At 51.4% G+C, this 12,338-nt stretch overlaps 1 protein-coding gene across 4 annotated transcripts in view; it reads left to right on the forward strand.

Moving 5' to 3' along the window:
- The window catches only part of CEPT1 (choline/ethanolamine phosphotransferase 1), a 33,449-nt gene extending 25,066 nt beyond the window's left edge, over positions 1-8,383 (forward strand). For all 4 annotated transcript variants that reach the window (XM_051808755.1, XM_051808756.1, XM_051808754.1 and 1 more), the window contains 4 exons: positions 1,001-1,132; positions 3,089-3,247; positions 4,671-4,796; positions 7,576-8,383. In XM_051808755.1, coding sequence (XP_051664715.1) covers positions 1,001-1,132; positions 3,089-3,247; positions 4,671-4,796; positions 7,576-7,695 — 537 coding nt within the window. In that variant the 3' untranslated portion in view covers positions 7,696-8,383. The remainder of the gene's footprint in view (positions 1-1,000; positions 1,133-3,088; positions 3,248-4,670; positions 4,797-7,575) is intronic.
- The last annotated feature ends 3,955 nt before the right edge of the window (positions 8,384-12,338 follow it).

Raw genomic sequence — 12,338 nt, forward strand, 5'->3', positions numbered from 1 at the left:
GGAGAGTGGGAAGGGTTCAGGCTGCTCTGCCCTGGGAGGATCAGGAGGTGAAGCTGTTGAACGTCACAGAAAACAAACAAAAAAAAAATCTTCAAAATCTTCCAGAATGATCTTCAAGTTCGAGGGATGTCTGGACAAAACACACCCAGGGTGGGGTTTTGGGGTGTCTGAGGTTGGACTCGATGCTTCCAGCTCCAAATATTCCCTGGTTTGCCTGCTCTGAGAGGGAAATGAAAGCAAAATAGAGACACTTGGAGCTCCCTGGGGCTCCTCAGGGCTGGCCCTGGGGGGCTGAGCTGGGTTATTCCATGGAGTTCCACCACAGCACTTCCCCAGGGAGGAGCTTTCTCGTGGTGGTCCAGATAAAGTTGGGTAGTTTGGGGCAGTTATCTCCAAACACTCCCTTCCATGAACTTCCTGGGGTTTAATTTGGGCTATTTTTTGTCGTTTCTCTTCCTCCTGTTCTGCTTGAGACTTAAACCCGAAGGGAACTTTGGAAATTGGGCTCCTTTCCCCTTCTTTGGCAGCCTCAGCCCTCCTGCCCCACTCAGGGACCCCAAGGTGCCTCCTCTGGGCTCTCCTCACCTCCCTGGCCATGCCCAAAGGTTCAGAGCCCCTTTCTGGAAGCCCAGAGCCCCTTTCTGGAGGGTTTCTCTGGGTCTTGGTGCAGGTAGGAGTTTAGAACCAGGAGAGACAAGGGAGGAATTTCCCTCCCCTGGAGGGACTTGCAGCTATTCTTGGTTTCTTGGCCCACTTTTGGGGGCTCTTCTCGTGTGCCTGGAGATCAGCCTGGCTTTGTGGGAGGCTTGAGGGAGGATTGGTGTGGAATTGTTGGAGAACACGTCTCCCTGTGTGCCCAGGAGGAACTGCAATCCCTGTGTTGGCAGAGCCAAGCGAATACAGCCCTGGACAAGTGGAGTGTTTGGGTGCACTGGGGAACCTGAACCCAAAGCCAGTTTGTTTGTGCATCCTTTTAACTTCTTGTCTCTCTCCCATGAAGATTCCAATCCTGAATATCCAGGTGAAAATATTCCCAGCTCTCTGTACTGTGGCAGGAACCATCTTCTCCTGCACCAACTACTTCGGTGTGATCTTCACAGGGGGAGTTGGCAAAAATGGCTCCACCATAGCAGTGAGTACCTTGTCCTGCCCCTTCCTCCTCCTCAGCCACGCCTGGCGTTTTTATTTTATTTTGTTTTATTTTTATTCTATTTTGATTATTTTATTTTGTTTTATTTAATTTTAATTTAATTTATTTTATTTTAATTTCATTTTATTTTGTTTTGGTTTATTTTATTTTTTAATTTCTTTTATTTTAAATTTAATTCCATTTAATTTCATTTTTTATTTTATTTTAATTAATTTCATTTTATTTGTGTTTTATTTTAATTTATTGTTATTATATTTTAATTAATTAAATTTATTTTTTATTAATTTTTATTTTATTTTCATTAATTTAATTTTATTTTATTATATTTTATTTTTATTTTAATTAATTTAATTTACTTTCATTTTATCTTTTAAATTAATTTAATTTCATTTTGTTTTATTTTATTTTAATTTAATTAATTTAATTTCATTGTATTTTTGTTTTATTTATTTTTTATTTTAATTTAATTCATTTCATTTAATTTTGTATTTTATTTTTTACTTTGTTTTATTTTAATTTAATTAATTTCATTTAATTTTATTTTATTTTGTTTTATTTTGTTTATTCCCCCTCCAGGTGAAATATTTTCCTTTCACTTCATTTCCTGGCTTGGGAAAAAGCCCCAAGTTAATATTGTGTGTGTGTGTGTAAGAAGAGCAGATTTAGGAGTCAGAGGTTTAAAATGGGTGATTGGAAGCAGTGCCAGCATTTTGATTTTGGGGGTTTGAGTTACTGACACAAACCAGGTTATACCAATACCCAAACATGCAACCCTGGGGAGCTCACACTGAAATCCGGTGCAAAGTCCCTTCCCAGGAGATTCCTCAGGGAGTTCTGGTCCTTGGGAGCTGAGCACTGTCCTTCCAGCAGTGGGACAGGAGCTGGGGAAGATCTCCTGACTCTGCTGCCTCACAGGGGTTTTCTGCCCCACACCCCAAATCCATCCCTCAGCTGTTCCCCCAAATCCATCCCTCAGCTGCTGTTCCCCCAAATCCATCCCTTCAGCTGCTGTTCCCCCAAATCCATCCCTTCAGCTGCTGTTCCCCCAAATCCATCCCTCAGCTGCTGTTCCCCCAAATCCATCCCTCAGCTGTTCCCCCAAATCCATCCCCTCAGCTCCTGTTCCCCCAAATCCATCCCCCTGAGATGCTGTTCCCCCAAATCCATCCCCTCAGCCCCTGTTCCCCCAAATCCATCCCCTCAGCTGTTCCCCCCCTGCCTCAGCGGGGCCCGTTTTTCATGTGATAATTTCCCTTCATCCCCCATTTCCCAGCCCAGGAGGGTTTTTGAGGTTCCTTTGCTTTTTGAACCCCGTTTCTCCTGCCATACTGTCACTTCATCCCCCGTTTCCCTGCCCAGGAGGGGTTTTTGGAGTTCCCTTGCTTTATGAACCCTGTTTTTCACATGATAATTTCCCTTCATCTCCCATTTCCCAGCCCAGGAGGGTGTTTGGGGTTCCCGTGCTCTCTGACCCCGTTCCCATTTCCCAGCCCAGGAGGGTGTTTGGGGTTCCTGTGCTCTCTGACCCCCGTTCCCATTTCCCAGCCCAGGGGAGTTCCCTTGCTGCCTGACCCCGTCCCCATTTCCCAGCCCAGGAGGGTGTTTGGGGTTCCCCTGCTCCCTGACCCCGTTCCCATTTCCCAGCCCAGGGGAGTTCCCTTGCTCTCTGACCCCCTTTCCCAACCCAGGAGGGTGTTTGGGGTTCCCCTGCTCCCTGACCCCGTTCCCATTTCCCAGCCCAGGAGGGTGTTTGGGGTTCCCCTGCTCCCTGACCCCGTTCCCATTTCCCAGCCCAGGGGAGTTCCCTTGCTCTCTGACCCCCTTTCCCAACCCAGGAGGGTGTTTGGGGTTCCCCTGCTCCCTGACCCCGTTCCCATTTCCCAGCCCAGGAGGGTGTTTGGGGTTCCCCTGCTCCCTGACCCCGTTCCCTGTCCGCAGGGCACGAGCGTGCTGTCCCCGTTCCTGCACATTGGGGCCGTGCTCGCCCTGGCCGTGATGATCTACAAGAAATCGGCCGTGCAGCTCTTCGAGAGACACCCCTGCCTCTACATCCTCACCTTCGGCTGCGTCTCCGCCAAGATCACCAACAAGCTGGTGGTGAGTGCTGCAGGACCCGCCCCTTCCGGGCTCCATGGAAACTTCTGGCAAAACTGGGACTTCCTGGGGGTTCCAGTGGGTAACTTGTGCCCTTTGGAGCCCCGAGGAGGCGATCTGGGGAGCCTGGAGCTGCAGCAGAGCCCTCCTGTGTCTGAAAGGGCAGCTGAAGGTCCCCAGCTCTGCTCCCCCAGCTCCTGGTCACCACAAAAACAGCACTTCCGTGCTCGTGGGGGAAGAGCTGGGACAGGGCTGGGAAAGAGCTGGGACAGGGCTGGGACAGGGCTGGGAAAGAGCTGGGACAGGGCTGGGAAAGAGCTGGGACAGGGCTGGGAAAGAGCTGGGACAGGGCTGGGACAGGGCTGGGAAAGAGCTGGGACAGGGGCTGGGAAAGAGCTGGGACAGGGCTGGGAAAGAGCTGGGACAGGGCTGGGAAAGAGCTGGGACAGGGCTGGGAAAGAGCTGGGACAGGGCTGGGACAGGGCTGGGAAAGAGCTGGGACAGGGGCTGGGAAAGAGCTGGGACAGGGGCTGGGAAAGAGCTGGGACAGGGGCTGGGAAAGAGCTGGGACAGGGCTGGGAAAGAGCTGGGACAGGGCTGGGAAAGAGCTGGGACAGGGCTGGGAAAGCCCCTCGTGGGGAGGGAGGGAGGAGGTGACACAGCTCTGGGAAGCTCACTGAGGGTTTAACTCCGAGCTCTGGAGGGAAACAGGGTTGAAATGATTCCCAGGGAGCAGGTGAGTGAGGTCCAACAGCCCCTGCCTCCCACCCTCCCTGTCTGGGGCAGCTGGGACAGAATTCCTGGTGGAAGGAGAATTTATCCCTTCCCAAGACCCGTTTCCAGCTGGGCCGTGCAGGGAGGATGGAGCATGGGAGCCCATCTGTGCAGGGAGGGAGGTGGGAGGGCCTCACTTGGGCACCAAAACATCATCAAATCATACCCAGAGAAAGGTGGGGACCTCATGGAATGGGAAAAAAGAGGTGGAGGAGGGAGAGACAAACTCCAAGTCTCTGAATTGGAAGTTTAGCAGCTGTAAATTTTGTTTCCAGGCTCAGCTAAACTTTCCAAGTTTGACTTTCAACATAAAAAAAAAAATCACCTTTCTGCTCCCCTTTCCCTGGTTTGTTCCTGGCAGGAGGAACAGGTTGTGGGCTGGAAAACACGTTGGGTTTTTCCCTGGGCTGCACCCTTTGCTCTAAATAAAAGCTGTTTCTCTGCAAACCTTGTAACTCCTGCAGTCGTAGAACCCCACGTTCAAACAGGATTGAAATACTGGATATTTTGCAGCTGTGTGGCTTGAACTGGGGTTGGGTTTTTGGCTCTGTGTGTTCTGCCTTGGCTGGCCTGGGCTTGTTTCTTAAAATGCTCTTTTCTTCTCCTGTAGGAAGCTCTTTTTCCCCTGTAAGCAGCTCTCTTTCCCCTGCAGGTTGCTCACATGACCAAGAGTGAGATGCACCTGTACGACACAGCTTTCCTGGGCCCAGCTCTGCTCTTCCTGGACCAGTATTTCAACAGCTTCATCGACGAGTACCTCGTGCTCTGGATCGCCCTGGTGAGTGGGGGCTCATCAGTTCTCTCACTAATGATGGGGTTGCTTGTGCCCAGCTCACCTGCATGGGGCTGGGACAGGGAGAGGACCTGTTTTATTTGATTTTTATTTGATTTTTATTTGATTTTTATTTTAATTTTTTAATTTTATTTTTATTTTATTTTTTATTTTTATTTTATTTTTTATTTTTATTTTATTTTTTATTTTTATTTTATTTTTTATTTTTATTTTATTTTTTTTTTTATTTTTTTTATTTTTTATTTTTATTTTATTTTTATTTTATTTTAATTTTTTTTTTACTTTTTATTTTTTGTTTTAACTTATTTTATAAATTTTACTCTTTATTCTTCATTTTACTCTCCATTTTATGCTCCATTTTATTCTTCATTTTATTCTTCGCTTTGTTCTTGATTTTATTCTGATTTTATTCTCCATTTTATTCTTCATTTTATTCTCCCTTTTATTCTTCATTTTATTCTCCATTTTGTTCTCCATTTCATTCTCCATTTTATTCTCGATTTTCTTCATGATTTTCTTCTCCATTTTCTTCTCCATTTTGTTCTTCATTTCATTCTTCATTTCATTCTTCATTTTATTCTTCATTTTTAGGTTATTTTAATGGGTTTTTTAGGTTGTTTTTAGTTTTTTTGTTTTTGTTTTTTTTAATACCATTTATGTGGGGGAATTCCCCCTCCCCCAGTAAAATATTCTTATGAAAAGTGAGAAATTTGGATTCCTTGAAATATCTCGGGATGATGATGATAATAACTATAAACTATTATTAAATTATTATATTATTATATTAAACTATATTATTCTATTATCCAGGAGCATATTAATTATTAAATATTAATTATTCTAGTAGTATTAATAACAGCTAGGAGGATATTATTAATAATATTTAACATTATTATTATTTATATAATTATATTGCTATATAATGTTGATATATTTATTTAATATTAAATAATAATGATGATGACAGAGGTAAGGGGGCATTTCCCAGGATCTCTGGAGCTGCTGTGACTCTTTTCCCTCCTCTGACTGAAGAACTGAGAGTCAGAGGCTGGAATTGTGTTGTCACAGGGCTGGAAAAAAGCTCAGCATCCCCAGAAAGTGTTCCTGGAGTGACTCCCCATCCCGGGGGTGTCCAAGGCCGGGCTGGATAACCTTGGAGCCCCCTGGGATGGTGGGAGGGGTCCCTGCCTGGGGCAGGGCTGGGAAGATCCCAGAGCTCTTTTCCAACCCGGATGAGCTCTGAGGTCCCCCCAGCCCAACCAGTCTGCGATTCCAGGAGTATTCCCGGAGATCTGAAGGTTAAATTAATGCAGACCAGCCCCGCTGCCGAATCCCGGAGCGTGCGGGCCTGTCCCGCTGCGGGGGGAATCCCGGGAAGGGGATCGGAGCGTGTCCCTGGGAATCCCGGGAAGGGGATCCGAGCGTGTCCCTGGGAATTCCGGGAAGGGGATGTGAGCGTGTCCCTGGGAATCCCGGGAAGGGGATGTGAGCGTGTCCCTGGGAATTCCGGGAAGGGGATGTGAGCGTGTCCCTGAGAATTCCGGGAAGGGGATCCGAGCGTGTCCCTGGGAATCCCGGGAAGGGGATCGGAGCGTGTCCCTGGGAATCCCGGGAAGGGGATCCGAGCGTGTCCCTGAGAATTCCGGGAAGGGGATGTGAGCGTGTCCCTGGGAATCCCGGGAAGGGGATCCGAGCGTGTCCCTGGGAATCCCGGGAAGGGGATCCGAGCGTGTCCCTGGGAATCCCGGGAAGGGGATGTGAGCGTGTCCCTGGGAATCCCGGGAAGGGGATCGGAGCGTGTCCCTGAGAATTCCGGGAAGGGGATCGGAGCGTGTCCCTGGGAATCCCGGGAAGGGGATCCGAGCGTGTCCCTGAGAATCCCGGGAAGGGGATCCGAGCGTGTCCCTGGGAATCCCGGGAAGGGGATCCGAGCGTGTCCCTGGGAATTCCGGGAAGGGGATGTGAGCGTGTCCCTGGGAATTCCGGGAAGGGGATCGGAGCGTGTCCCTGGGAATCCCGGGAAGGGGATCCGAGCGTGTCCCTTGGAATCCCGGGAAGGGGATCCGAGCGTGTCCCTGGGAATCCCGGGAAGGGGATCCGAGCGTGTCCCTGGGAATCCCGGGAAGGGGATCCGAGCGTGTCCCTGGGAATCCCGGGAAGGGGATGTGAGCGTGTCCCTGGGAATCCCGGGAAGGGGATCGGAGCGTGTCCCTGGGAATCCCGGGAAGGGGATCGGAGCGTGTCCCTGGGAATCCCGGGAAGGGGATCGGAGCGTGTCCCTGGGAATCCCGGGAAGGGGATCGGAGCGTGTCCCTGGGAATCCCGGGAAGGGGATCCGAGCGTGTCCCTGGGAATCCCGGGAAGGGGATCCGAGCGTGTCCCTGGGAATCCCGGGAAGGGGATCGGAGCGTGTCCCTGGGAATCCCGGGAAGGGGATGTGAGCGTGTCCCTGGGAATCCCGGGAAGGGGATCCGAGCGTGTCCCTGGGAATCCCGGGAAGGGGATCCGAGCGTGTCCCTGGGAATTCCGGGAAGGGGATGTGAGCGTGTCCCTGGGAATCCCGGGAAGGGGATCCGAGCGTGTCCCTGGGAATCCCGGGAAGGGGATCCGAGCGTGTCCCTGGGAATTCCGGGAAGGGGATCCGAGCGTGTCCCTGGGAATCCCGGGAAGGGGATGTGAGCGTGTCCCTGGGAATCCCGGGAAGGGGATCCGAGCGTGTCCCTGGGAATTCCGGGAAGGGGATCCGAGCGTGTTCGTCCCGCAGGTGCTGTCCCTGCTGGACCTGCTCCGCTACTGCGTCAGCGTCTGCTCCCAGATCGCCGCCCACCTGCACATCCACGTGTTCCGCATCCAGGGCCGCCCGTCCCACTCCAACCACCACTAGGGAGCCGGGAGCCGCCAGGAAAACCAGGAAAGGGTTGCTCTGCTGCGTGACCGGGTGACGGAGGAGAGCGGAGGCGCGACGAGACCCAAGTAATTAATAATCGCGATCACTTTGTCTGACTCTGGCTCTGGGACCGGTGACACTCCCCGACAGTCTCCTGCCTCGGGAGAGCCCATTCCAGAGGCAGCTCCGCAGTCAGCCCTGTCGGTTCCGGGCCTGGGAACAGCACGCAGGGATAACGCTCTGTCTTTGTGATTCCCTTGATTCCAAATTAACTCTCCGGGGAACGGATCCCCACGAGTCTCTAACGTAGTGTCAGTGCAGCCAGATCTGCTTTGGGTTCTAATCTCTCATCATCTCCTAGTGAAATACTCCCGTAGTTCCACTCTGATTTTACTAAAGACCCGAGCTGGTTAAACACAAACACCCCGAGGCATCTCACTGCCTTGCCTTGGAGCCCGGGCTGGGCTGGTTTTTCTTTTTTTTTGTTTTTTTTTGCTTGTGCATTTGGAAAAACGAACAAACAAACAGAGAAAAAAGCGGGGTTTTTTGTGCTGGAAATAAAAAAAGGACGTGTTGAACAGGGTTCTGCAGGCAAAGGGGTGCCCGGCATGCAATAGTGTGGTATCTTTGTCTCAATTAATTTTATTTTTTTAAATAAACGTTATCTAAAAAAAAAAGAACTTTATTTCGAAGCGATTTTCTTCGGTGGAAAAAGACTATAAAGAAGGAAGAAAGAAAGAAAGAAAATTTTACTGTTTACTTTTTTATGTATAAAAACTTAAGGCAAAATTTCCTTTCTGCTCTTAATAAAGAAGAATTCTGAGGGCAACAGTTGACCTGAGATGTGTGTCGCTCTGTCCTGCTCGGACTTGGGATTTCCAGAGCAGTTTTCCAGTGTTTTCCTGTGGATCATGTTGTCATTTCCAGGATCTTCAGGAGCTTTCCCTGTAAGCTTTGTTTTTGTTTTTTCCCCTCCCTATTTTAATACCACTGTTTTTGTTTTAATACTATTTTAAATGTGGTGAATCTGCACCAGGGACACTTAAGTCAGGTTTAATACAGGGTTTAATTGCTTGTTAATGAAGTTCCCAGGGATCGAGGGGAAGTTCAGCCCCTGAGCTTGGTGTCCAGAGCAGGATCTACCACAGACATCAAGGAGCTGAATTTTGGGGAGAGAGTTGGTGGGGACTACTGGGAATGTCTGAAATCCCCCTCCCCAGAGCATCTCACTGAGGGTGGGAAGAAAACGCAGCCCCTGGAGCCACAGCAGAGCCTGAGGACAAGGGCCTGTCCTGGGCCAGGAACTGAGCTCAGCTCAGGTTCAAAACAACAAAAACCAACCCCAAAAAGCGCCACCCAAAGAGCAACAAAGCAACAAACCAACCCCCGGGCCCCAGGAAGGGCTGACGTGGCTTTCCTGTGGCACCACAGACCCAGAACGGGTCAGGAAGCGCCGAGAAAACCCCGTCCCTCCGGTGCCTGGGGACATTGCAGAGCCCCTGTGCCCAGGGCAGGCTGCCCGGGGTCCTTCCAGGGATGTGGGGCTGAGAGAGCACGGGAATGTGGCTCTGCTTGGGAATGTGTGAGGAGATCCCAGGCTGGCCCCGCCCAGGGTGTCCCTCAGCTGAGCCCAGCCCAGGGCCAGGCTCTGCCGGTGGTGTCTGTGCTGGGAGCTGTCCTGGTTCCTCCCTGAGGGTCACCCCGTGTCAGAGGGGCCTGGAGGTCACGGGGAATGAGGAACATGCTCGGGATGAGGAGGAAGCTTCTCTTGGCTCGCCCTCTTCACCCTTGAACTCCAGCCTTTTCTCCCAGGGAGCAGCTTTGGGGTCGTGGTCAGAGCTCTCTGGGCACTGTGTTGGGGTCCCCCCAGGGTCCCTGCCGGGCTGGGCCTGAGGGAGGTTTAGGTTCCTGGCACACTGGGCAGCTCCCAGGATCCCAGATATCCCAGTGCTGGGAGCCTCTCAGTGTGAGCCGTTTCTGGGATCCCATTTTTGGCTGTAACTGGAATTCTCAGAGCTCATTTATTGAGTTCAAATGTGTTGAGTTTAACTCTGAGCTGGGGCTGGGGCTGACCCAGGTAATTCAGTGTCTTTGCAAGGCCGATTCTGCAGGGGGAGGGTTTGAGGGCCCCTCACAACCCACAGTTCCTTTCCCAGCACCAGTGGGTGCAAAAAGTCTGCCTGGAAAGTCCCTCCCTGGCGTTTAATGTGGATAATTCCAACCAGGATCATTCCCGTTGGATCATCAGGCCCAACCTTTGACCAGACAGCCCAAACCCATGGAAAGGCCTTTGTGCTCTCAGGCCTTTGGGGTGAAGCTGCTCCACATAATTTGTCCCCGATCCTTGATGCTGGAGAAGAACCAAAGTCTTCAAAAGGGTTGTTTGGGACTTAAACTTTCCTCGAGGAAATGCAAGAGGGCACCTTTCCCTGAGCTTCTCACTGCCTGGAAGTTTGGATGCCCCCGGGCAGGAGAAGATTCCCGTTTCCCTGCTGGTTTCAGAGTTCCCAAGGAATGGTTGCTGCAGTCCCAGTCCTGCTGTGGCTCTGGGGCTGGTACAGTCCCTGGAATCAGTAATGGGATAATAACCTTTCCCCCTGGATGCCACGGCCCAGTCTGTGCCCAGGGGTCGTGCAGGACGTGCTGGTGGAGCTGGGAAGGGAGCAGGGATGTGAGGGCTCAGCCTGAGGGGCTTCTCCACTTCCCTTTGTGCCCAGAAGAGGCTCAGGAGGAAGAACTTCAGCAGCAGCACCCGAGCACACCCTCCTGAACAAACAGAGCCTGTTCTGCCCAGTTCTCTGCCCCTAAAACTGGGAAAACCAGCTGGGAACTCGCCCTTGGTGCTGCAGTGGTGCCTCTTGAGCTGCTGGAGGAGCTGCTGGTTGGGATGAGGAATTTAACAGAAAGAGGCAGCTCAGGACACCTCAGGGCCTCTGGCTGTGCCTCCACTTTTGTTCCACCCGATATTTTTCCCTTTTCCCGTCCTGCCTGGAGGGTCCCAGGTGCCCCCAGTGCTGCTGGGGAGGCTGGAGAGGAGCTGCAGAGGAGTTTGGTCATTCCCAGAGGGCAGAGGGGAGGCTGGAGGAGGCTCAGGGGAGGTGGGAGCTGGGGGAACGTGGAGCACTCGGCTCTGGAAGGGTGAATCCAGGCAGGAATGTTTGCTGGCACTGGCACAGGGTGACACATGCCATGGCACGAACCTTATCTCCCCCGGGGCAGAGACTGAATCCCAAATCAGGGGCTGCTGGAGCTGTTTGGGGGTGTGGGTTGGCCACTGGGAGCTGTGTCAACAACCCAGCTGAACAAACCAGCACTTTCCAGTCCAGGGAAACATTTCTTGGCGCTGTTTTGTTGCCTGTTGGAGGCTCAGATCGAGTGGTGGGTGAAGCTGGAGCGGGAAGGAGGATTTAAAAATACCCTGGGAGTTGTGCTGAGCTGCTGCAATCTGAACCTGTCCCTGCTCCCAGAAAACCCCACTGCCTTTTCCCAGCAAACCCTGGTCCCACCTGCAGGCAGGTGGTTGGAGAGAGGCAGAGTTCAAAGGGAGAAGTCAGGGGGTTTATTCAGTGTCTGCCCTCCCAGCATGGGGATTTCTTCCTTCCCTGCTCCTGGTTCCTGCTGGGGAGGATGTTTCTGGCAATCCTTGGTCTGTGCCCACGCTGGGCACTAAAGGGGTGTTAAAGCTCCTCCCAAACTGCCAGGATGTAAAAGGAGTTTATAAAAACTGGGGAGAGGGACTTTGTGCCTGAGCAGGGCAGGGGGGATGGAGTTAAACTGCCAGAGGGCAGGGATAGAGGGATACTGGGAAGGAATCCTTCCCTGGGAGGGTGGGGAGGGGCTGGGATGGAATTCCCAGGGAAGCTGTGGCTGCCCCATCCCTGGAAGTGCCCAAGGCCAGGCTGGATGGTGGGAGGTGTCCCTGCCCATGGAAAGGTGGGACTGGATGGGCTTTAAGGTCCCTCCAACCCAACCCATCCTGGGATTTGATGACTCTGAAGCCTCCCCACCCCCCTACTTGCTGTGTTTTCCCCTTGCTGCAGCTGAAGCACCAACTGCTTGGGAAAAATACCTATTTTAGTGTAAGGCTCAGGGTTTGTGTGTCTCCTTCAGCAGCTGAGCAATAACCCTCTGTCACATTTTTCCTCCAGCAGGAATTAAGGAACACCCCCAGTCCAGTCCCTCGGGTGATTCCTGATTCCTTTATAAAGAACTGCTCCCCAGACAGGTTCCACTTCCCAGTTTCCTCAATGAGATGGTTTTTGGCTTCACAACCCGAAAGTTTGGAGTCTCCTCCCAGTGGTGATGAACAGGTAGGGGAAGGGGGGAAGGAGTGGCCTTTTCCAAAGAGATTTCTCCTGACAGGTGCCCTGGATTTTCCACACCGTTTTCTGCTGTCAGTTGAACTTCTAAGGATAAAAATATTTTAAAAAACCCCAAACCAAACCACAGAGAGACCCACTGACCTTGAGTTTCCTGCAGTTACTCCTGTGCCACCCTCTCTGCCCGTGGGGGGGAACTTGTGGAGCCACAGAAGACACCAAAACCCCACTTTTTCCCCTAACCAATAATTGCTGTTCCCCCTCCAAACACAGGTGGGGGCTGAACAAAAATCCACACTTTTCTTCCTCTCCTGCTGTTTG

The sequence above is a fragment of the Manacus candei genome, unplaced genomic scaffold (genome assembly GCF_025592945.1).
Source record: "Manacus candei isolate 608988 ecotype Guabito, Panama unplaced genomic scaffold, ASM2559294v1 h1tg000073l, whole genome shotgun sequence".
In the NCBI taxonomy this organism is placed as follows: Eukaryota; Metazoa; Chordata; class Aves; order Passeriformes; family Pipridae; genus Manacus; species Manacus candei.